Source organism: Aspergillus melleus (genome assembly GCF_016097325.1).
Source record: "Aspergillus melleus strain CBS 546.65 chromosome Unknown contig4, whole genome shotgun sequence".
Classification (NCBI taxonomy): Eukaryota; Fungi; Ascomycota; class Eurotiomycetes; order Eurotiales; family Aspergillaceae; genus Aspergillus; species Aspergillus melleus.
Window position 1 is genome coordinate 921,235 of NW_025763373.1, and position 24,156 is coordinate 945,390.

Sequence of the window (24,156 nt, forward strand, 5' to 3'; positions counted from 1 at the left end):
ACCGACCGGGGTCAAATCCTCAGATATGACCGAATACCAATCAGCATTTACCCGGAGATGCGCCAGGAATTCGAGATCCCCATGCAGGACTCTTCTGTAGGCACCGTCATCTGGGGAGCGCCTACATACAGTAGGACAAGGTACATAGAGACTGAGTACATACATCCACCCTAGTCCGACATGGTCTTCAGGACAGAGTCCCACGAGCCAGTTTTATTGGGTGCGTCCTCGACCCGTGGCCGTCAACATGGGCGCTTGCTGAGACTCCGGCCGATCGATCAAGTGTTTCACATCCCTTGCGTGGTGGCATGTAGCATTCATGTCTCCTAGATAGGCATCCCGTGCCGGCCAGCCTATTGGATCTTAAACACTGAACGATTCTTTGCCCAGATCTTGATTCCGGGCATGCAATCCAGACCAGCAAGAATCTTGAGAATCAAACCAGCCTTGGCTATTCTTAGACGGATTCTCTGGTTGGTGGTCGATTCACTTATTTTGTCGCGCATACCGGACGTACTGTACTCCGTACTCACTCGGCTTGAGGCACTTCTGATTCAATAATGCTGATTTAGTGATATATCGCATGTTTTTTTTTTTTTTTTTTAGAAGCATTATCAACGGATGATTCTGAAAAGTTAACTGAACTGATTGAACTTCATAACAGCCTAAGTGCACGATATCGTCTTGAAACTACTAGACTTTTTGAGTTTAAATGATTAGAACACCGGGTTCATGAACCTATTTGAGTATAGGCTAGGAATTCTACTATGTATAGAAACCCAATGCAATTCCAGTTACTCCGTGAATATATATTCAGTATTGATATACTGGCTGTAGTATATGCGTATATGCATGGACCCATGCAATGATAATGACATCTCAATGACCAATGAATTGTTGGTCGGAACCCGGATACTGGAAATGCTGAGGTTGAACCGAAGACTCCAAATGGTCCGTAGAACAATGTTTCCAAATCTGTTCAAACCTACTTGTCAAGATTCCTGCTCTTGATCATCCGGCCTAGGAGTTCCTTGCAGTGCTTTTCACTGTACTGCTCCCAGACCTCATACAGCGACACTAGCTCCTGGGTACACTCAATGACGGCTCGGACGTCAACTTCGCTCTCGGCCAGCCAAGCGATGATTTTCTGAATCCGAGCGGGTGGGCCGCTGCCGTTCCTATCCCCCAGTGCCGCTAGAATATTCATGCCCCCGTCTCGCATGGCCGAGGCTATGGGAGCCGCAGATCCATGGAAGTTGGTTTGACTCGGCTTGAAAACGATGGCGACGATAATAGCCATGACTGCAATGACATGGGGCGGATAAAGTAGTGGTAAGTCCGTCAGGTAATGATCGTTGATCACTGACCACGCGAGAGCAACCTCGTCGGACGTAAGAGCTAGTTCGGGCTGTAGCTCCGATAACGTTCGGTACGGGTGATGAACAATAAGCTGAGAGTTCATCTCGGAGATCAAGGCAAATTCACACTCGCCCAACTTCGAGACATCGGGAGCGATAAACTCTGCGCGGGTGTGTTAGCGGCTATGAACACCATGTCTTCCCGCACGAAGGTCATATATATATGAAGATGTCTCACCCGGCCAGAAGTTACGCGCTTCGGCGACGACAAAGCGAATGTGTTGAGGGCATTCCTCCATTTTGCAGGCGAGATAAAATGCGGTCGTTACGACCAGATAAGGGTTGGTGTGTCTGATTTCATTTTTGGTGTAGAACCTCTTGATGTACACTTGAGCCGTTGCGAGTGCCTGCTGTCGAGTCGACATCCTCTTTCCAAGTTTAATCAGTTCTGCCGGATTTTCAGCTCTCAGTCGCTGCGAGAATCATCACGCCACATCTCATCTTCTCTTACGTTGGCTAAAATAGATATTGAGCAACCTTTGATCCGGCAAAGGAAACTGGGAATGCGCGATCTTGTCTCGTTCCTTGAACCCTTCGCCGATCTCCATCAACCTTTCGCGCGTGAATAGCCAGTGTCGACGCTGAGTCGACGCCCAATAATTGGCAGCCATGGCCCGTTCAGCCCCGAAAGGGAGGGGAGACGGGAGTAGTAGTATATACTAGACCTAGACTGACGGAGATGTCGGAGCTTTGAGGAATTCCAGCATTAGATCCCGATCGACCGCACAGTCATGGCGTAGTTGAGGGGGATGCTTGTATATGTCAAGGTCTAGCGATGTAGGCTACTTGGCCAGCATGGATGATAGAATAGTAACGGAGTAGTACGGAGTAGAGAGAGCAGCGCAGGTGAGCCATCCTAAACAGGCCTAGTAGGGTTGGGCCCCCGTGGCAGTCCCGTGACTATCGGGTCCCGTGACGAGTCTAGTCCCGTGCAAGCCCGGGCCGACGCTCAGTTTTCTTCCGGCGGAATGTCGTAAGGCAAAGCAAATCATTGCGGCTGGATTTCTCATGGCTTCCGCGCTCTGTTTGCCATGTCCGCGGAACTACTGCGACACCCTCCTCACCCTCTAAACCACAACTAGTCTTGCTGCCCCCCCGCGGATTCGATGCCCAGCTGGTTCTTATACTCCCTCTTTCACGGCCGCGACAGGCTCCTTATCTCCGATCCTCAAACCCCGTGACGGAAAAAAAAACCCCTCCCCTGGGAAATATCATGTCGGGTGGCCGGTAATGGCTCAACTATCGAATATGGCACCCGACGAGTCGAAAGATGAACGTGACTTGCGAGTCGCGAAACTTTGGGAACGACTGGGGGTCCCTAGAGACGGTCGCTTGGATTTCAATGGGTTGAAGAAGGGGCTGAAGAAGATCGACCACCGTGAGCATGACCTGCAAAAGTTGTTCCCGTGCGTTGCTTGCCGCGCAGCCGACTGACCCGATGACTCTCCGTCTTGATAGCCCTCAAAAATGCGGACAGTATGCTACGGAATGTCATGAAAACCGTCGATACCAATGGCGATGGGTATATCGATTACTCAGGTAAGATCACGAGTCGGGACCATGGACGTGACTTGTTCCTCTCCTAGAGTAACTGGCAACACTGCCGGTTAGTTTTACAAGCCTAATGAGTCCCAGAATTCCGGGCCTTCGTCGACCATACTGAACATGGGTTATGGCACCTTTTCCAGAGTATTGATCGCAATCGCAACGGCGAAATTGACAAAAACGAATTGAAGTCCGCCTTTGCGAACGCGGACGTGACCGTGTCCAACGCCAAACTAGATGAATTCTTCGCAGACGTCGATACGAATAAAGATGGTGTCATTTCGTACGCTGAGTGGAGGTATGTACGCCGTCGATCATTGCCTCTCCGTTCGCTCGATATTGGCCTTTCTTTGCGCCCCCTCATTCCTGTTCTTTCCCCTCTCCTGACGTCTATACGTCATTTGAGGTTCTGGCTGACTCGGGCTAATGACTCGTGGTTGATAGGGACTTCCTCCTTTTATTACCTGCCTACTCGTCCTCGAACCTGCACGCTGTTCTTTCATACTACACGGCCACGGGCAATCTAAACCCGGAAGGAGATGTCCACATCAATGATCTACAGGGTTTAGGTACAGACCACACGTTTCCTAGCCGTTATATTTTGGCCATAAAGAACCTTTTGTACTATATTTTCCCAGTGCACGCCTTGGCAACTCTCATCCCATCGGCTTATGCGGAAGTCGGCGGGGTGTCTACTCCCGGCCCTGCGTTTGACCATGCTTCTGGCCCCTTAGACGGCGACTTCGAATTGGAGTGGCTGCCTATACCCAGGACTGTCGCCATGTGGATGTCCTTCCGATATTATGAGCGAAAGTTGACAGAAAACACTCCTCAATTAGGTTATTTTCTTGCAGGCGGGATTGCTGGCGCCGTATCACGAACAGCAACCGCGCCCTTGGACCGATTAAAAGTCTATCTCATTGCACAAACCGGTGTGCAAACGGCTGCTGTTCGTGCGGCCAAGGATGGTGCGCCGCTGAAGGCGGCGGGAACCGCGTCAAAAACGCTCACCGACGCGGTCAAGGAGTTGTGGCGCGCAGGAGGTATTCGGAGTCTCTTCGCAGGTTGGTTTCGCTCCGGTCAATGCGAGAAAGGGGACTTGACTAATAATGGTAGGAAATGGATTGAACGTGTTGAAAGTCATGCCCGAGTCGGCCATCAAGTTCGGCGCTTATGAAGTCAGTTTTTCTCCTCAGGTTAATTGACCGGTCTACAACATGCTAATGCGATGAGCTTAGTCTGCCAAACGCGCCTTTGCCCGCCTTGAAGGCCACGGTGATACCAAACGTCTTGCGCCGACGTCGCAGTTCCTATCCGGAGGGTGCGGTGGAATGGTTGCCCAGTATGTCATGCTGAGGATCCAAATCAACTCCGAATACAAGCTAACCGGAGGTAGATGCTTTGTTTACCCACTTGATACTCTGAAGTTGTGAGTACATTTATCCATGCAGTTTCGTTCTTGGACATCGGAAGCTCATATTATCGCAGTCGAATGCAGTGCGAGACGGTCGAAGGCGGCCTCAAAGGCAATCAACTTATTGCAGCCACAGCGCGCAAAGTCGTGAATAAACATGGCCCATTCGGCTTTTTCCGTGGCCTGCCGCTCGGACTTTTTGGCATGTTTCCATATGCTGCGATCGACTTGACTACGTTCGAATACCTGAAACGCGGCTTACTTGCGCGCAAAGCTCGCATGCACCACTGCCATGAAGACGACGTCCCTTTGAATAATTTTACTACCGGAGCTATTGGTGCGCTTAGTGGAGGATTGAGTGCTTCTGTCGTCTATCCGCTCAACGTTCTCCGGACTCGAATGCAGGCTCAAGGCACCATTCTCCATCCTCAAACTTACAACAGCATTAGCGAAGTTGCCCGCAAGACGATTCAAGCCGAGGGCTTCCGTGGATTCTACAAAGGACTGACGCCGAACCTTCTCAAGGTTGCGCCCGCGGTTTCCATCAGCTACGTTGTATACGAGAACGCCAAACGAATGCTTGGTTTGCGATAAAGCCGCGACTCGGTCCCGTTGCTGGTGGCTACCTGCAACTACCGCCGTGCTCTGGGACCATCCCTATTCAAAGCACGCTCATTTTCACTTCACCTTGATTTCATCAAATTCTAGAAATTTTCGCCAAGATACCCTCGAAGCCATCTAGTCCGATTTGGTCTCGTTCTTACCCTTTGGGTGGACAGTAATGGATCTCTCGCATGTGCTTGATACGGCATCGTCGCTCTATCTTCTTTCACATCACCTCCAATCTTTCCAAACGGATCTACTAATGGCTTTTTGTTTTGAGCTCATTTTGCGTTTTCTGGCATTGAGACCGGCGGTCTTCTCGAACGGCCATTCCATATTGGAAAGGGGCGTCCCGCCGACTTTGTTAGCATGGCAGGCGTCGTGCGTTGCAGCATACTCTGGAGTTCACTTTCCTGCTCGTCATCCATCTCATTTGTTCACCGGATTCCCCCCCGACCTGTCGAACCAGCCGTTTTCACCTGGTTCGAATGTACTTAAAACAGATTTCTTTTTGCTTCACGGCATCTATTACACTATAATGTGGGTGGAGAGAACATATACCTTGAAAATAGTTGATATGCATTTTCACATACTATTCTAGACTAGACTATACTATACTATTGGTTAATTATATAAATATGCAGTTGTTATCAACTACCTCTTTTGAAAATGCAAATAAAATCATCAATACCAGCAAAGCCAACGACCTCAAACATAACCCAAACCCCTTCTTTTCATGTCATTGGAATAGATTGTTTGCTCACTTCTTCACCGCAGCCACAGCCCTCACCTCCTCATCCTGCGGCAAGATATCCGGCACCGGTCCGACAGGAGTGATTCCAAACGGGTTAATTTGCTTATGACTCTTCGTATAATGTTTCTTGATATGTTCGAACTCCGTGGTATCCCGGAACGCTGGCACCTGCCAATACAAGTGTCTCAACCAGCGATGCAGCGCCGGATACCCGGATCGGATGTCCCGTACATTGCACTTGAAATGCTGCACGTAGACGGGGTCGAAACGCACGATCGTCGTGAATAGCCGGATATCGATCTCTGTGATCGATGACCCGAAGTAGAACGGGCCCTGCGACTGGGTGGCGGCCAGATGCGCCTCGACCTTGTCCAGAGAGGAGAAGAGCGTTGTGACGGCTTTCTCGTAGGCTTCTTGCGTGGTTGCGAAGCCGGACTTGTACACTCCGTTGTTGATGTCGTTGTAGGTCCAGTCGTTTGTGGCGTCGATCTCGGCGGCGAGTGCGCTGGGGTAGAGGTCGACGGATTGGTATTGCTGGGGGAGGAGGGAGTCGAATTCGGTGTAGAACATGCGGATAATTTCCGCGCTCTGGTGGTTAATCATGTTAGGTATGTGGTTGGTTGTAGATGACGCCAATTTTCAAGGTAGACATACCTCGTTGCTCACGATGCGCTGGGTCTTCTTATCGAAGAGCACAGGGACCGTGAATCGTCCCGTGTACTCGGGGTCATTGGAGAAGTAGAGTTCGCGCAGATGAGTATACTGCGGATGCAATGGATCCGGGACCGCGTTCTCGCCAGGCAGGTTCTCCTCGGGGGTTGCGAAGCGCCAACCTGTTCAGAACGCATCAGTCTTTGTCCCTTTTAATAACCAGACAGTTAAGACAGAAAAAAAGGGAAATCGAACCTTTCTCAGCAAGATGCCAATGCACCGAGGTGAACGAAATAATATCCTCCAGGCCCTTGAGCTTTCGGGTGATCAGAGTCCGGTGCGCTGTGTGTTTGATCATGTTAGTCCTCTGCTCCCCTAGGTCTCCTAAAGAGCAACAGTAACAAGAGATTAGACAACACCCACCCCAAGGACAGGCATACGAGACATAGAGGTGGTAGCGATCCTTCTCCGGGGGAAATTCCGCGCCGGGCTTGCTGGAGATCCAGTTCCGGAAGACGGACTGCTGACGCTTGAATTCACCGGACTTGTCGTTGGGATTGACCCAGTCGGTGATCTTGTGAGTGTTTCCAGTCTAGATTTGGTTCGCTGGCAGTTAGTCTTTGAGTAATTGGCAATAGGTAGGGCATGTATGGTAGCTTACAGCCATCGTGCGTGGAGCGATTGATTGTGCGGAGATGCTGGATGGGAACCCCGCGGTAGTGTTGAGCGGCAGGATGTGGCGGGAGGATAGCTGGAGACGACGGAGGGCAGAAAACATGAGAGGTGAGGGGCAGAGAGAGAGAGATTGAGGGAACGGCGTCGATACGAGGAGTATAAATAGTGTCTAGAGAAGGTCTGGACGGGGCTGGCGGCGTCGCGGAGAGGAAGACGAAGCCCAATCAGGGTGCGGGGATCGATGACGTGTGCTGACAAAGCGACGCTTGGTCATTCTTACGGGATTCTTATGAGACACTTAGTGATGGATGGTCCTTTACCAATGGCTTTCTAAGTCTTGAATAATCTGGCACTAAGATAATAGAGGCACGTTCACTCTAAGCAGCGCTCCACATGCTTTTCACCTTCTCGTCTACTTCCTCAGTTTCACCATCACATATGGAATCTCGACATCCTCCTCCGTCTGATCTTCGGCGGTCACCTCGAAAATGATATTTCGCTGGTGCTCGGGCACGGGCTTTTTGCTGACATGCTCCACCAGTTTGCTCATTCTGTGCAAGAGGATGTTAGTCGATCAACAGAGAATAGAGGGGGGTGGATAACGTACGGCAGCGGAAGGCGGTCCTTCACCTTCGATGGGGGATAGAAGCTGGCGTAAAGCAAACTCACTCCGGAGCTCACCATGCTAATCTCCAATCCAAGATCGGAGAAGTACTGAAGGAAGTCCTTGAGGGGAATGTCATCCACCTCAAAGCGATCCCAAAGCTGATCGATGGTCTTTTCACCATCCTTGCCCATGTACTTGCCCTTGGGACTGGCGATAGGCTCACTGAAGCCGACGAACGGCAATGCAAGGTTGACAAAGCCGTTCTTGTATTTCTCGATATCATCCTGGCCATCAACGATCTTGTACAGCTCCAGGGCGACCAGTCCAGTAACCAACGCAGTAGTGGTGGCGATGGCAGGAATGATCTTGCCCGCAATGAACTTGGTCTTGTGGCGGTCGGCCTGAGGAATTTCATAGTTGTCGGCACGAAGGTTGCTGGCCGCAGTGATGAAGTCAATGTGATGGTTGGTATCATCGTCCTTCTCGAACTCCACCGGGGTCAGACGGAAGCCGGCAAGCGAGTTCGGCGAGGGCAGAGAATCGACAAGGCGCTGGATCTCTGTATTATCATCGAAAGAGGATCCCGAAGCCTGGGCGTTCGGGTCGGGATCGTTTTCGTTGGCCTGGATCTTCACGCCGGACTTCGGAGTAAACTCGGGGATGATGATGTTGTCAATGACCTTGCGGTAGTACTCCTTGTCGGCGCCGGGGTTCTTGATCCCGTAGTTGAAGGCATGCAGGTTGGCTCCGGCGATCACAAATCCGAGGTGGGTAGGGTTTGTGGCGTCAAACTTCAGTGGCGTAGGAGCACGCTTGGGCCCAGACCAGAAGGGCTGACCGGACGAGGTCTTCGAGTCCTTAGGGAAGTTGTAGAGCAGCTGTTGGATTGCGTTGTTGTACTGGGCCTCAAACTGGTTACGGGCCCAAACAATGCAATCATCAAAGGTCAATGGCTTGTCAGCCACCAAGAACTCGTGCAGCGACTCCAGAGTCTGCTTCTCGTTGCCGGCTTGTTTGAGGGTTTGTTCAATGTAGTTCGGCTGGGACAGGTACATGTTGACAGACTCGGGGGGTCCGACAAAATAGGTCTGGAAGAGGTCCCGGGCCCAAGCAATAGTATGCTCAATCCGGTTGGGGAAACTCTTCAGCGTGCACATGGGGAACGTCTTCTCCGGGGGATCCTGCGAGCTTGAGTAGGATTCCGTGATGTGCGGCAGGACCACCTGAGTGTTGCCCTTGGTACCGAGAGTTCCGCTCTCAAGGAGAGGCTTTCGGAAGAAGACACAGCGGCGATCAACGTAGGTTCTCGCGTCGACATTGTCCAGGGCGTTGGTGACTCCGTCTAGCTTCTCCCAGAAGTCTTCATTGAAGATATGCTCGGTATCGGGTCCCACTCGGTCCCGCAAAGTGACAATCTTGCCCTTCAATTCAGGGTTCATGGCCTCGACCGCAGCGGAAGCGCACTCACTCTTCAGTTTGCCCACGTCTTTCGAGCGGAACAGGAATTGTCGGTTGAGGTTGCTCTTCTCGATCTGGTCCATATCGGTCACATAAATCTTACCCTTGGGACCGGTACCAAGACCGATCATGGCCCAGTTTTTCAAGGTCTCACATCCAATAGCTCCAGCTCCAACGAGGAACTGGGTAACATTGGAGATCTTCTCCTGGTACTCCTTACCAAAGACGGCAATTTGGCCGTCATAGCGGGTTCCCAGAGGTTTGCAGCTCTCCTCAGATCTAGTGACTGAGGTGGGAAGGGACTCCAGAGAGTCCACGTATAGCCATTGCTGCACGGGGCTGAATTTTCCAGAAACAGCCTTCAAGACTTCCTGCGCCGCAATACCACCAAAGAAAGCTGCCAAGGGGTTCAAGTCACCGCGAGCTTGGTAGCTGAGCTCCTTGATAATTTTCTCGTCCAACTCGACCTTTTCTTCTTGAGTCGACGCCAGATCCTTGGTGAGCTTCAGAACCTCTTCGGCATCGCTCTCGTTGTGAGGACGAGGAAGCTGGCCATCGTGAGCCTCCGCGAACCTATGAAGTGCCTGAACACCAATGTGCAGCTGCTGCGGACGATCGAACTTGGCAAAGTCCGAGATGACAAACTCGGGCTTCTTAAGTTGCTCCTCGAGCGATTGGAAGTCCACAAACTTCGGCATCTTGACCTGAGTATACAGACCACCTTCCTTATACGTTCCGAGTCCGGAGACGTCACCGATAGAGAACGTGTAAGGTCCCTTAACGGTAATCTTCCGAGGGGCAGAGTTGTTCAGAGCCTCCATACCCTTGACTTCGGTGAATGTCACGAAATCGCCGTCTTCCAGGCCGTGGCGGGTCTCATCCAGGGCGGAAACCAGGCCAGTCTCATCGATGCTGGCCACGATACCGCCGACGGCCTCTTCGCCCGTGGCGTCTCCGATGGTGAAGTTCTTGCCGAAATCGTTGAAAAGGTAGCCGAATAGACCGAATGTGTCCGCAATAGTCAGGTAGATGCCGTTCTTGTGGCAGAAGTCTGCAATAGCGAGTTGTTCTTTCAAAGGCGTGAGGGTAAGCACCACTGCCTGGTAGCGCTTCAGCTGCTCAAGATCGTTCACAAGACTATCACCCTCGTGGACCGTGACCGGGACGTATGAATTCAGTTCCGCGACCCTCGGAGCCGTCACTTCGGCACGGGGTTTGCCGACATCTTGGGGTTGGAGGAAGAACTGGGAGGACAGGTCCGAAATGGCAACGGGGGCAGGATCGAACAACGTGAGAGATTTGACACCGGCGAGGGCAATGTTCTTAGCTGAGAGATATAGTCAATACAAAATTTCCGCGGAGACACAGCAGCTTGGGTACCTACCGATTTCAACACCCAGACCCTTCAAGCCCACGACAAGAACATTGGATGATCCCATACGCTTCATAGCCTCATGACCAAGCACGTACCTTCGTTCGAGAAAGGTTGGAGATTAGTATAGCTCCTAAGCTTGAGATATACTAAAGGGTGACCTACAGCTGTCGGCTGTACAAGGACTCATCGATTTCCCCCTGCTTGATCATTTCCACAGTTTCCTGGGGGTTATCCACCTGCATTGTGGAGTCCTACAGCATGTCAGAGCCCCGGTGGTTACACAAAGATCATCGACGTAGCAGATTTATCAACATACCGTCATGATCTTCTTCTCCGGTCGAATGGGTGCTTTGTCCGCGGACGCTCTCCGCTTTCCCGGCTTCTCAGCGTCACGAACAGGGATTTCGGAAGGAATCGTGAAGATTGGTGCAACGAAAGCCTTGCTTCCAAGCAAGACTTTCCGACAGTGGGATGATGATGTCTACAACTGCCAGTGCAGACTGACTTTAGAGAGGGGTAGAGGCGGTCAAGTACCGGACGAGGCGAGGGGAGAGGGAAGGATGCAGAGGAGTTCTCTGACGTTTAGATGTGTATGTGATAGAAAAGATCGGATTCACAGGGTCTGGAGATGCTAGAGACAGATGAAGAGGAGGTGGCAGAGAAGGAACGAGAACCAGCCAACTGAATAATCGACCAGTCGGCGACGTAAGAGGGACAAGCTGTCGCGGCTGACTCAGCAGCCGAGGCCCGTGATTGGCCACAGCCCCGCGGGATGGCCTCAGGCTGTCTGCCCACCGCCCGTGACTGCGCGTGACTGGGACCTCCGAGGAACTCCGTCATGGCTGCTTCTTTCCGGCAGCCATGAAAGTGATGACGGACCATGCCATTCATAGCTCATTCTTCTGCTATGGGCAAAGGCAGCTAACCCCTCAACTAGCGGAAGTTATAAGAACAGCGAGAAGGTGAAGGTCCCCCTGCCTCTCCCCTCTGCCTGCAGGTACCGAACTCTACACGCGACGCGCGCTGCACCCGGAATTCTACATGGAAGCAACAAATCAACAGTCGGTCGATTTATATGTGTCGGTACGAGATACTGGGTCGCGGGCTATTATATTGGCAGCGTAAGAAATCCAAAAAAGACATAGAGCTTTCTTCTAGGTCAGTCTTGCGAACTGGTGCCGCAATTGTCCACTTTGGTTATCATTGCGCCTTGCCTGACTTCCTCCGCAGAGAGCTCCCAACAGAATGCTCCACGAGGTCCTCCTCTCCCTATCCGGCCAACCGTCGCCATTATTCAACCTCTCCACCGAAGAAAACCTCGTCGCTGAAGATACTTTTTCCCTCCTGTCTCCTCCGGAGAAAGCCCTCCTCACCCCCCTTGCCCGTCTAAGTCGACTACATGCCAGTCTGCGCACTCACACGGCTCGAATCTCCTCCTCCCATGACTCCGTGATATGTCGAGCCGTATCGACGGCAATCAGCACGCAACACCTTGGCGCGTTCCAGAAGAAGATCATTGAGGTCGAAAGAGCAATCCTATTGGAAGACAGTGGATATGTTGGCGGGTATGGAATTGTGCCATTGTCAACTATTGTTGGAGAGTTTTCGCCCTGGACGCGACGACTGGAATGGCTGTGGGAGGTAGCGAGGTTTATTCTGCCCGAGGGGAGGCACGATAGCTGTACTGGTGCATCTTTGATCGACTTCCTTCGGGCAGAAGCGCAGACTGGATACGCGGATATTGAAGAAATGGCATTGCACCTGGTCGGTGCAGCCGAGACGGCTTGGATGAGGCAATTGTCGACATGGCTGTTGTATGGGAATTTCCCAGTATTGGGAAAAAGCGATTTCTTTATACAAGACGAAAGTGCAAATTCTGGCAATCACTCCGCAACTACGTCCAATTTTATTCTACATACAAAGCTGCTACCAAAGTTTGTTTCGCAACAGACGGCGTCGTCCATCTTGTTCATTGGGAAAACTTTGAATCTCATTAAAGCAAAGCGAAGTACTTCGACAGGGGGCTTTTCAAGTGGACTCTCGACGGCACCGGTCACTCTTCATGGTGATCACATCGAGTATCTTGCCGCCCTCAAATCTCCTATATCCACTTCAAAGCTATCCATGGCGATAAAATCGATCCGCTTATCGTTGGCGCAGAGCACAGTTTCCAAGCTCCTCCCTCTTCCGAAGATTCTCGAAGTTCTATCTGTTCTCCACGACTTTTTGCTGTTAAGGCGTGGTGAATTTGCGACTGCTTTGGTATCGCATGCTGATCGCCGGCTACAAGAAAGACGTCGAAAACCAGAGGCCCTAGGCCCCAGAGACAAACCCGCCGGGGTTCTCCGAGGCCTCGCCGTTAAAGAGGGCGACGTTACGGCCGCGTTGGCACAAACCTGGGCCGAACTTTACTCATTACAGAATGAGGAGGACCCTCAGGACGACGAGCTTGATCTTGCTAGGGACCTTCTGAGACTGTCAGTTAATGACTCAAAGGAAAGCCAGCAGTCAGTCGAAGATGGGGTGGACCTTGGGCAGGTTAGCGACATTTCTAATATTGTTTTCGAGGATCTTCTTTTCCCAACACCGACATCACTTTCGGTACAAGTACGCCCACCTCTCGATTTATTCCTCTCCTCTTTCGACATCTTCACTTACTCTAAAATCCATTCTTACCTGTTGGGTATCCGGCGCGCTCAAATACATCTCGGTGACTTATGGAAGCGTACGTCTTTGCGCAGGAGCTATCCATCACCATGGGGCCCACCTCGAAGCAGTACTGTTTTCGGACAAAACAAGCTTAAGATGGGGCGGCAAAGGGACAACGCACGACTTCATCAAATGAGGCCAATTTGGGCAACGAGCAGTGCCTCGCTTTTCGTGGTGTCTGAGATAGGGAGTTTTTTCCAGGGTGAAGTTATCAACGGCTCCTGGCAACACTTTCGAGACTGGATTGAGGGGCGACCAACTTCCGTAGGCTCGTCAGTTGGTTCCCGACCGCAAACTGCAGCGTCGTCGAAGACCCAGGAATCCGGCTTCGAAGGATTTGGTCAAACTGCGACCCAGCGACATGACCCCGAAACATTGACCATTGCACATCGTGGGTATCTACTCTCTATCGTGCAATCTCTATTCTTGACGGATGTGCCTTTCACCAAGGCTTTACGGTCCTTTCTTACAAGCGTCGATCATTTCATCGCCCTAGTGGTACGCCTCGAAGGCATTCAACGAAACATGGATCTTGAAACGGATGAAGGCGTCGTGGATGCACTGGTAGACTATGCCGGAGAAGAAAGAGAAGTTTGGCAATCGTTGAGTGCTGCGCGCCATCAGGTGGAGGTGGGAATTAAGAACGTCGTGGCCCGGCTAAGGGATATTGACGACAATCGATCAGGAGAGGGACGAAAGATGTTCAATGCAGCTAGACCACACACTGGACTCTTGTCAGCTCCCCCGCAGAGCGGCACCAGCGCAGAATCGGCCATCGATCATTATGTGCCACGGAAGGCGGCTGGAGTTGACCGACTGCTGATGAAACTGGACTTCGGGAATGCCAATGGAAGCGTCGACGGGGTAAACATGAAAGCGCAGTGACGAATGTAATGGTCTCTAGAAGAGTAGTTATCAGATATCAAGTGTCAGGGCAAATCAGCTAGTCCCGATCCGGCTAGTCCAAGCAAACAAGCAAACATCCACTTTGATTTTCATCTAAAAAGAATCTCGAGAATCGCTCTTCTTCTGCCCAAGGAGTACGCGCGTTCGGACTGCGTGCCTGAACTAAGTACCAATCCCTCAATCCTGAGGAGAGTCTTCCGCTATTCTGCGCGTATGTCCTGGCTAGAGTTTCTTGCTTCTCCGGAAGCATCATTGGAGCATTCCACGGTCGCGAAAACCACTTTTATTCTATTCTATGGATAAGACACGTCTTCCCCTGGGCTGATGATTTTTCATCCACAACTTTTCCATCAATGTGGAAGTAGGCATTGCTTTGCATAGCCTATCTCACGCACCAAAATGGCCACGACTGAACCAATCAGTCATCGTGATGACGAGTAAAACGGTTGGGGATCCAGGGACATCTCATCAACATTCAACAGTCAAACTTTCTGCTGTCTATCGGCATATGGGCTTACTCGGTCTCCGGGCCGCAGCACTCATGCAGGAATATCGACAGATTTCTCGCCGGAGATTAAACAAAAAGCAAAGAAGATAAAACTCTGAAGACGCACATGATTCAGGGTCCAGTCTTGTCACGGTTGCCTATTTGGGTAACCCGAGGGGATCTCCACCCGAAAGGATAGTTTCATTTGCCTGCGGATCTCGTCCAGTTCTGCTCTCTGCTCTGGTTTGTCGGACTTGCATTCCTTCGAATATTTATTTTTACTTTGACTTTCTATGCTTCTTTTTTTATCTTTCGATCCGGATGCCGTTTTCTCCCTGGGACCCGACATTGCGGCCATCAATGGAATTAGGGCTGATTATTCCGCTGCCGTCCGCTGCTTTGGCCGAAGATGATATTGAGCGCAAGGGGGGCCAAGAGGGAGAGGGAACCCCAGATCCGCGGAGACGGGGATGAAGGGAAAAGGAATTGATTGGCTTGGCGGATCTTGAGGCATATTCCCTGACCCATATGGCATGCTACGAGCCTATCTGCCTATCCTCCTATCGGCTCGCCCATGGAATTCGCGGGATGTCATTTTTCGGATGCCAGGCTGCGCTGGCAAAGTGGCAACCGGCAAAAGTACGGTCCTTTTTGTGGGGAAAGGGGTCAATTCCCAAGAGACAGCTGTAAGGAAGGCCGATCCTCCCTTCCCCTCCCCGAACACACGGTCTCGAAGGGATTGGAAAATAAGAAAAGGTAAAAGGATCACCAGACGGGAAAAATCATCACTTGGTTCTCATCCAAGCCACCGACATTCACGATATACGCTATTGCTTAGGGGACGTCTCATGCCCTCCACCGTTGCTATAATAAACATCGGACGCGGGGAAACGGCTTACAGCATGGAGCAGAGAGAAAATCTAGAAGGATGAGTGACCTCCCGAAGATTGGGTCCCGGCTGCAAGGATAAACCAAGATCAGCCTGTCGAGAACGCGAATCGAACCAGCACCTTCCTGCAGGATTGTTCCACTGGAGCGTTCCATCCTGCGAGGGCGGATTACACCACCACTCACGATGCCGAGACGGTCATTGGAGGGAAGGGCATTCACCAGCGCTTCCGAAGCATACTAGCCAGTGCCAGAAGCTCCTCCCTCCCATATGCATTGCCCTAGCGGAGTGGAACAGAATCTCAATTCAATCACATTCCTCAAAACGAAGAGAAAAGAGGAGCTCAATTCGATTCAGATAACTGAATCAAATGAAGCGCGGATGATATTCCGGCCAGGCCGGCGCCTTTCTTTGTTCTTTGTTTTTTTCTTTTTTCCTTTTCTCCCTTCCACCCCTTTGACCGCTACTATCGTCGGGGACACGTTCCGCCAAATCTGAATCTGACCCAGCTTCTCGGCCCTCCATACTCGGGAATGCCGTTTCGGTGGGGCATTCCACGAATGAATGATCGTCATCCCTCGATCAAATGATCAAGGTCGCTTACCGTTCTCAGCGGTCCTACTACCGCGAAAGGTCACGATGGCTTCATGGACCCAATTCTCCCTACCATTGCAGTACGCTTCGTATCCAATGCTCGTCCATGGCTGTCTTTCCCCCTCCCTCGGTGGCAAGCTTTTTATGGGGCATAGCTTGATGCATGGGCTAGCCCCATGCCCCCATGTACCGTAGATGCTCCCGGGCGATGAATTGGTCTGGGTCGTTGAAATCACCGCCAAAGCAAGCAGTTCTGGATCCCGATGGCGGACCCATCGAGGTAATCACGCGGTCATTCTGTTTTTTCCTTGCTATGCTTGTTTCGGCTCCTTCGTGCAACGGAAGTTGATTTTCGCTTTCGGCCGGCTACTTTTACTTTGCCCTGGTCTGGCTCCTCCCAGATCTATAAACCCCAGCTCCTCCGAAGGAGAGACAGAGCAATCGTCTTCTGCTCAATTCGTATCGCGGTCCCATTTCTCATTGCGTGTCTAGAAAAACTTGCTTGCTACTTTCTTTTTGCCGTCTGGACCCTACGACTGCCTATCTCTTAATACTTAATTTTTTTTTTGGGATATCTTCTTTTCCTCTTCTTCACAACAATGCCTTCCACCATGTCCCGATCGCTGCTCCAAACGGCACGATCATTCCAGCCCTCTTCTAGACCCCTCCCTCTCTCACGGGTAGCGTTCTCTAGTACACATAGCGCCAACCACATCCAGACCCGGATGTCCTCGATACCGCAGGGAGGCAACAATGGTCCCCGGTTCAAGGAGTTTGACTTGGCAGACCGCGTCTACGCCATCACTGGTGGTGGCCGAGGACTTGGACTGGCCATGGGAGAGGCTCTGATGGAAGCGGGCGCTAAAGGTATGTGTGCCTATCCGTCGTCGATTTCCTCTGAACTCGAAAGCTTACCAGATCTTGAATCCAGTACACTGTCTGGACCGTCTGGACAACCCTCACCCCGACTTTCTGAAAGCGAAAGAGCACGCCGAGAAGGAGTACGGTGGCAGCATTGAATATCACCAGATTGATGTTCGTAACGACGCAGAGGTCAACGAGGCCTTTGCCGAGATTGCCGGCCAGAACAAGCGGTTGGATGGCCTGATCGCCGCCGCCGGAATCAACCACCTTCAGAGTGCCCTTGAACACTCCCAGGTTGCTATGAACGAAGTCATGCAAATCAACTACAACGGGGTTTTCAACTCCGCCACCGCCGCTGCGCGACAAATGTTCAACTACCAGCAGAAGGGATCCATCCTCCTGATCGCGAGCATGAGCGGACTGATTGCCAACAAGGGCATGACCTCGCCCGTCTACAACTCCTCCAAGGCCGCCGTGATCCAGCTGTCTCGCAGCTTGGCCATGGAATGGGGCCGCCACGGTATTCGGGTCAACAACCTTTGCCCCGGTCACATCATCACGCCCATGGTCGAGCAAGTGTTCCAGCAGAACCCCGCCGCCCGGGCCGTCTGGGAAGCCGAGAACATGCTCGGTCGTCTGGCCTATCCCGAGGAGTTCCGCGGTGCTGCCCTCTTCAGTATGAGTGACGCCAGCAGCTTCATGACCGGAAGCACCATGGTCATCGATGGAGGTCACACCGCGTGGTAAATATGCCGAACAAAAGACTCAAGATCCATGTTACGCAACCCTCGAAGGGAGTAACTTGAAAAGACAGACCAAACAAACGACTGGATTTACGGATAGACAAAGGGAACTGGGATAACGCCAAAAGAGAAGAAAATCAAACCTGAATTTTGTATAGCCCGCGCACGGAAGTTGGAGGATACCCGAAGAACATTTGCATAGTCGACAAGGCTGGGAAAAAAAAGGAGAGAACATTAGTCGCCTTCTCGATGTATCATACGTACACCTTTCGCACCTCCTTCATTTTCTTATTTTTTCTCATTTCTCGAATTCTTTTTGTTGATTGATGCCCCTGGGTTTGCTTTTGAGTTTTGATTCTGGATATCTTTTGTTACTTCCCTTCTGCATGATGAATCGGTTAGTTGAAGCGCATCAATATCAATTCTTAATGGGTGAGACTAGACTGGACCTAGTCTCTGGATTTATTTATTTCATTCGTTCGGCATAACCTTGATGTCTATTTCTTACCGTTTTTCATGTTCATTCTGGTTTCAACCATAGAACTTATAATAATACTAACCGCTATGACCTTGATATCCAATCAATGATCCCCAAATAACGTAGCAAATCCAAAAAGGAGAACCTGAGGTAAGATCTATACAATATACGTAAATCGCTCCTCCACATTATACCTCAAAGTAACGCCCCTTCGACTCGCACGATCCCCCATCAACACCTCACTCTCCTCCGCCGCAGCACCAGCAGATGCAAAAGCAGCGTGTCCACCGCCCTGCATTTCAAACGTATCCTCCTCCCCTTTCCGCTGCACCCTGCGATTCGCCCTCTGCAGCAACACGCGCAACAACAACGCCAAGCCCGCCACCACCATCATGAAAAACGAACAGGTGGCCATGCCACGCACGTACCACGGGCGATCACTCGCGGGATACAGCCGTGTGCCGAGCAGGGGCCCGCACTGGCCAATGACATTGAGGACGGCGATGCTGGCGCCCTTGCCTTCCTTGGCGACGCGGTTGTCCATGGTCCAGGTCATGATCAGCGTGATGGCGGAGAAGAAGCCCGCCGTGGCCGGGTAGACGCAGAGGTAGCGGATGAGGACGTGCGCGGGCGTCGGGAGGTGTGTGTGGAAGTGGCCCGTCAGGGCGATGATTAGGTATGCGGTTGACGAGATCACGGCGTGCAGGATTAGGTAGGTGCTGCGGGAGCGGTTGCGGTCGGAGATGTAGGCGGTTATGAGAACGACTATGAAGGCGAGGAGGTAGGGTGGTGCGGAGAGGGCTTGTGAGGTGAGGGAGGAATAGCCCATGCTGGATTTTTGTAAGGTGGGTTGGTTAGCTGGTATGGAGCCTCGTGAATGGATAGCTAGGATGGGTATGAGGTTGTGGAGGTACACACTCTTCTATAATTGTAGGAAGGAATACAGGCATTGAACTGAATGCTACATTGCAGCTGAAGAACATGAACTATACGTCAAACGAAGATTAGTTAGCATGAATTTTTTTCGATATTAAGGGGATTTCGATGAAAAACACTTACAGCTGCAATATAAGACTTTGGATCGGCTAGGGTCTTTCCCACTTCCCTCCAATCGAATTTATTTTGATGCGATCCAGAAAAGTCCGTTTTATTCTCGCCCATTCGCAATTTAGCCACGGTTCTCTGGCGCGGATTCAAGAACCTGGCACTCCCAGGGGAATCGGGGATCAGCAACCAGGCGAAAACAGCCACAACAACGCTAGGAAACCCCTCGACCAGAAACAAGGTGCGCCAGGGAGCGATCGGGCCATTGCTGCTCAGCTTGACGATCACCCATGCTAGACTACTCGCGAACGACGAGGCCAAGGGAGCTGCAGAAATGAAGAGTCCGTTTCGAAAGGCCAGCTCTTCGCGTTTGTAGAAGAGTGATAGATAGAATGGCACACCGGGCCCAAATGCCGCTTCGGTGATTCCAAGTAGAGCTCTCAGAAAGACGAGGACACCAAACGAAGTAGCCAAAGACTGAAAGGTCGCCACGAGGCCCCAACCACATACGCAGAGTGCGATGTAGATGTGTGGTGGGACAACGCGGTACATAAGCGTCATCCATTCGAACAGAATGTAGGTGATGTAAAACGCAGTGAGAAGCCACTCATATTGAGAAGAAGTTAGCTTCAAATCTTCCATAAGTCCTGCAATCTTTGCATTTCCGATATCTGAAGCTAAAGTTAGCTACTCCACACTCACAGATACGCAAGGGGCAACGAGGGGGAAGTGCTGCTGAGACTAGAGCTTGTCGGTAACGTACTAGATCGATCTAGGAACGAAAGCATGTAAAGCAGCGCTAAGAACGGGATAAGCTTGCGATCAAATTTCTTCACAACCTCCCTCTCCTCGGCCATCGAGTATTTAGGGAGGCTGGACTGCTCAGAGTCGCGCGGCGCATCACCATAAGACTCGTAGCCCGGGTCGCTACCAGCATCGGAAAAAAAGTCCTCATCAAGATCGAGGTCTGTCTGGAGCTTCAACGAGCCAGGTGGTGGACGACGCCCACTGGATGGGACATGTTCTTCTTCCGATCCATCAGACACCGGCGTATATTGAGCGCTGGACGATCCGTTGCTGGAAGTGGAAAAAGCGGCCTCGGTCGGCTGCGGCCGCAAAAAGGCCATCTTCGAATAAAGGGGGTGTTAATATTTTCTAGATGTCCATGTCTAATAAGGATTAGAGATGGTAAAAGCACAGAGCCAGCATCTGAGAGGCACCGCTAGAAGTGTTGACGAACGAGAACAATACACCGATAACTAGTAAAGCATGCACCTCCATCGCCAGTCACGTGCATCAATGCACGTGGCATGCGTCAGGGGGCGTGATTTGCCAAGCATCACGCGGGTATTTGTTAAGTGCAAAAAGTTCAGTGCAATCATTCCATATTACAATACATTGAGAATGGAGTCACTTCAGGAAAACAACTGTTCCATGTACCCTAGCCACAGCCTATCCCCGACCCGACCCGACCCAAATTCAAGCGTCCTGGGCACTAATACGGACACTACTAAGACCGATATTCCGAAGGACGATATGAATCAACCGTAACTCGACGGTATCGCTTGTGTGTGGGTCTGCCCTGGTTGTCGTCAAAGTGGCGCTTTCGACCTCCACAGAGCTCAGCTGCCTTATCTCTGGCAAGGGCGAAGTTCCTCTGCAAATCCCCAACAGCGACGTGGTCCATCATCGCGTTCTGGCGGAGGTACAGAAGGGCATTCTCAGCTGTATCCCGAAGGAACCGAATGGCGGTCATGGAAGCGAAGCCATCAGTTTGTAGTTCTTCAAAGTAGTCACGCCTGGCTTTGTAAAACGCCTCCACTATTTTCTCAGCCTGGTCACGAACCCCCTGACTGTCGGACGCGTGGGAGGCGTAGCTTCGCCGTGGGATGTAGTGGTCGATACGATGCTCGTTGGGATCGATGTTTTCGGTGGCACGCACGCCACGGTCGCTCAATTCCTGCTGGGGCTGTTGGTTGCGAGGGAGACGGGTTTCTGGTATAGACTCAGTCTCTGATACGCGCGCGCTTTCATTAGGGGGGTGTCGGCCTAATGGCGGTTAATAGGTCTCACGAACCTCTATTCACAATAGACTGCAACTCAACATGCTGGGAGAGGATATCTTTGCTCTGCGATTCAGGGAAAATCGGAACGACCCCGAGAAATTCGGTCATGTAGAGTTCAAGAGCTCCGAGTTCTCGAGGATCTTCTCCGTACCGGGTGAGGACCAGTAACGCTCTGTCATAGATGGTGATCTGGTCATTCTCGGGGGCTTGAGAGCGACATCTGATCAGCGCGACCTGGCGACGGATGGCCTGGATGATGAGAGCCGACTCGTCTCTGTCTCTGAGAATGTGCTTGAGGGCCGGGCTAGGTTCAGAGACCTGGGTGTACTTGCGCACGAGCTCATCTACTCTACTCTCAAAATGCTTCTTGGAATGATGGCAGATGCGATTGGAGGACATGGCTGTGATGGAGCGTCCTCACTTTCAAAGTGAGGACGTGGCTGGAGGGTAGAGAGTGTGAAAAAGAGGAGGGGGAGAGTTAAAGTGAGTGAAGAAGCGACGGAAATGAATGATGACAACTTCCAGAACAAGTAAAAATTGGTGTTGATGCGCTCCCAATAAAGACCAAGGAGAAGACAAACAAGACCTACAAGCGCAAGAAGATCGGGTTAAGGTTAACAATAACAGAGACTCCCGGCATGGTAACGACCACGCCGGTAATCCTTAGAAAACATCCAGACGCCGGTGGTCCCAGAATGATTTACCAATTTTTGGTGGTATTCATCACTTCGTACACGCAGCGAGAAAAAAGATCTCTTGTCATAGAGAAGAATAGTGGCTCCAAGCATCATGTATAGTAAATTAATCATCATTGTCCGGGATTAACAATTTCTATAAAGCTCCCATAAGCTACAATAACAATAACCAAGCCAGACCGAGACCAAGCTGGCGCAAACCTGCATCCAAAAGCCCAAATTCCCTATGTTCGCCGTGACATTAAATCATAAACCTTGATGAGCAATCACATTCTGAGTGGGCTGTGAAAATCAATTTCTCTGCCCCCAGAGTTTGTTGATCTCGTCAACAAGTACTGACACCTCACTTCCCTCCCCATCCCCGGCGCAGTCCTTCCAAACACCGCCGTCTCGGACACACCAGGTCGAGTCATCCAGCCGCAGAGTACAGCTTGTCTTGACCCCCAGGTCAGCGCTATAAAGAGCACTGTCTCGCAGCAACGCAAGGCCACTCAGACCATCGTTTCCCGGGTCATCTTCTTGCTGACTAGCACACTGATTCAAGGCATCAAAATCAATGCCATGCTCCAGGGCGCAATGTTGCACAAGCTCCCGGTTTGGAATGTCTTCATATGAGCTGATAAGGCAATTGGCGAAGCCAAGAGAGCGAATGGTCGGCATGCGAGCATCGCCGCCCTCGGGGAACGGCAGTTCCTGGGCACAGAGAATGAGTATATTACCGATACATTCACTAGGACCATGTTTGCATTCGATGTCGGAAGTCTTGTGGGAGACTCTAAGCTGGGTGTTAACTCCGTCGCATAGTTCCAAGAAGAAGATGGAAAAAAAGAAAATAAGGTTGAGGATTTTCCCTTACGTTGCAATGAAGGACAAGTCGAAGTCCACCTTGTCGCTGATTTGCTCCATGGCTGGCACAACCAACTCTTGTAGGCAGTACTGAGCATCCGGGCATTTGCTCATGATGTGGGCCTCCAGAGGAACCTTGGAGGGTTCCTCGTCGGCGAGGTCCATCAAGGGCAGCTCCGCGCCCTCCGTGGTAGTTGAGAAACCATAGAAGATACGCCTTGTCAAGCCATGGCAGCTGAACAAGCGGAAGCCGGAAGCCGTCGAGGTCAAGGACCACCCTAGAACGAGCAAGGGTATGAAACTCAGGCCAATGATGGCGAGGGCGGCGACGAAGCGACGGCGTCGGGCGCACTTCGGGCTCGAGGCAGGAGGAACGGGAATCTCAACATCATCGTCATGACAGGAGCGGGTCTCGTCCCGAAATAGAAAAGGTTGTTTTTCCATGGATACCGGGAGCTGGGCGGATCGGATGGGAGGGGTGGAAATCATCAAGACTCAAGAAGTCTCAAAGTCAAGGGAAGGAAGGAAGATGTGGGGGAGGGAAAGTTGGGCGCTGATTGCGACTGCGGAGATGCCGAGTCCTGCGGAGTTGGCCTGAGGTTACACTCACACCTTCTGCCTGCGCCGGCCGCGTCGGGCCATCCTCGAGATCATCAACATTCGCGCGTCTTTGTTCGCTGCGTTTATATTATTACCCTGTCTTATGATTTATGCTACATGCAGACTAATACTGATCTTACTATGAACCGGGCCACCTGATCTTCTGACCCGGAATTGCGTGCTCCTTCAACCCGTGCTTATCTCGCTCATCTTCCGTTCAGGTTACATCGCTTGCGTCCATACCCACAACCAGGTACGCGATGAGGAATAGTCAGGAAACTTCGAAATCCAACGGAACATAAAGAATTTTCACCGCTGTCTCGAGAAATTGCGTCGCCGTGATATTCCATCGTCTGTATGACGGATGAGAATATCTACCGTTCAACACTTTTCTTTGCAACGCAACTACAAATTGGCTTCCTCGCTCAAGCATACCTCTTGCGACCCAACCGAGATTGCTTGACTCCATATACCACCTTCAACGGACTATGACATCGCTAGACTAGGGTCATGCACCTTGCGGAACGATCTACCCTTGTCTTGATTCCCACAAGCGTATGCAAGTCAGGCTACGAAGGTTGTGGCGGCGTAAACCTGCCTATGAAAGATCATAGCTTGCGTCTCGCCCCTCAATGCCTACTATCACACTGCATATACTACCATCCATGACCACACAAGTCTCGACCGTGCTGCATAACTCGCCAAGGACCGGCTAAGATGTTCATCAGCAAGAGA

The 24,156-nt window shown here is 51.4% G+C and overlaps 9 protein-coding genes across 9 annotated transcripts; 3 read left to right on the forward strand and 6 right to left on the reverse strand.

Moving 5' to 3' along the window:
- Positions 1 to 791: 791 nt before the first annotated feature.
- ssn8 (cyclin-dependent protein serine/threonine kinase regulator SSN8) lies at positions 792 to 2,231 on the reverse strand. Its single transcript, XM_046088988.1, has 2 exons — positions 1,597 to 2,231; positions 792 to 1,521 (listed from the first exon to the last, which is right to left on the reverse strand). The coding sequence occupies exons 1-2, from the start codon at positions 1,781 to 1,783 to the stop codon at positions 986 to 988; spliced, it is 723 nt and encodes a 240-aa protein (XP_045944958.1). The 5' UTR covers positions 1,784 to 2,231; the 3' UTR covers positions 792 to 985.
- Positions 2,232 to 2,666: 435 nt separating this feature from the next.
- LDX57_007272 (calcium-binding mitochondrial carrier protein) lies at positions 2,667 to 4,971 on the forward strand (the record flags this gene model as incomplete). Its single annotated transcript, XM_046088989.1, has 8 exons — positions 2,667 to 2,796; positions 2,877 to 2,957; positions 3,054 to 3,261; positions 3,408 to 4,027; positions 4,080 to 4,141; positions 4,202 to 4,305; positions 4,360 to 4,392; positions 4,452 to 4,971. 8 exons carry the CDS (start codon positions 2,667 to 2,669, stop codon positions 4,969 to 4,971), a joined length of 1,758 nt encoding a protein of 585 aa, XP_045944959.1.
- A 769-nt stretch (positions 4,972 to 5,740) lies between these two features.
- On the reverse strand, positions 5,741 to 7,163 carry ECM4 (glutathione S-transferase family protein; the record flags this gene model as incomplete). The annotated part of the gene is made up of 5 exons (XM_046088990.1): positions 5,741 to 6,322; positions 6,389 to 6,567; positions 6,641 to 6,727; positions 6,809 to 6,977; positions 7,047 to 7,163. 5 exons carry the CDS (start codon positions 7,161 to 7,163, stop codon positions 5,741 to 5,743), a joined length of 1,134 nt encoding a protein of 377 aa, XP_045944960.1.
- A 309-nt stretch (positions 7,164 to 7,472) lies between these two features.
- Positions 7,473 to 10,742, reverse strand: ubaA (E1 ubiquitin-activating protein ubaA; the record flags this gene model as incomplete). Its single annotated transcript, XM_046088991.1, has 4 exons — positions 7,473 to 7,611; positions 7,668 to 10,452; positions 10,510 to 10,595; positions 10,663 to 10,742. The coding sequence occupies 4 exons, from the start codon at positions 10,740 to 10,742 to the stop codon at positions 7,473 to 7,475; spliced, it is 3,090 nt and encodes a 1,029-aa protein (XP_045944961.1).
- A 600-nt stretch (positions 10,743 to 11,342) lies between these two features.
- LDX57_007275 (putative gamma-tubulin complex component GCP4) lies at positions 11,343 to 14,943 on the forward strand. The gene has a single exon (XM_046088992.1). The coding sequence runs from the start codon at positions 11,746 to 11,748 to the stop codon at positions 14,092 to 14,094; it is 2,349 nt and encodes a 782-aa protein (XP_045944962.1). The 5' UTR covers positions 11,343 to 11,745; the 3' UTR covers positions 14,095 to 14,943.
- Positions 14,944 to 15,915: 972 nt separating this feature from the next.
- Positions 15,916 to 20,433, reverse strand: LDX57_007277 (putative MFS transporter). Its single transcript, XM_046088994.1, has 4 exons — positions 19,978 to 20,433; positions 19,230 to 19,885; positions 19,089 to 19,156; positions 15,916 to 19,000 (listed from the first exon to the last, which is right to left on the reverse strand). Exons 1-4 carry the CDS (start codon positions 20,339 to 20,341, stop codon positions 18,328 to 18,330), a joined length of 1,761 nt encoding a protein of 586 aa, XP_045944964.1. The 5' UTR covers positions 20,342 to 20,433; the 3' UTR covers positions 15,916 to 18,327.
- LDX57_007276 (putative short chain dehydrogenase/oxidoreductase) lies at positions 16,697 to 17,696 on the forward strand (the record flags this gene model as incomplete). The annotated part of the gene is made up of 2 exons (XM_046088993.1): positions 16,697 to 16,952; positions 17,017 to 17,696. The coding sequence occupies 2 exons, from the start codon at positions 16,697 to 16,699 to the stop codon at positions 17,694 to 17,696; spliced, it is 936 nt and encodes a 311-aa protein (XP_045944963.1).
- Positions 20,434 to 20,556: 123 nt separating the features above from the next.
- Positions 20,557 to 22,057, reverse strand: LDX57_007278 (uncharacterized protein). The gene is made up of 2 exons (XM_046088995.1): positions 21,292 to 22,057; positions 20,557 to 21,209 (listed from the first exon to the last, which is right to left on the reverse strand). The coding sequence occupies exons 1-2, from the start codon at positions 21,677 to 21,679 to the stop codon at positions 20,725 to 20,727; spliced, it is 873 nt and encodes a 290-aa protein (XP_045944965.1). The 5' UTR covers positions 21,680 to 22,057; the 3' UTR covers positions 20,557 to 20,724.
- LDX57_007279 (GILT family protein) lies at positions 22,035 to 23,485 on the reverse strand. The gene is made up of 2 exons (XM_046088996.1): positions 22,832 to 23,485; positions 22,035 to 22,750 (listed from the first exon to the last, which is right to left on the reverse strand). The coding sequence occupies exons 1-2, from the start codon at positions 23,308 to 23,310 to the stop codon at positions 22,267 to 22,269; spliced, it is 963 nt and encodes a 320-aa protein (XP_045944966.1). The 5' UTR covers positions 23,311 to 23,485; the 3' UTR covers positions 22,035 to 22,266.
- Between the last annotated feature and the right edge of the window lie 671 nt (positions 23,486 to 24,156).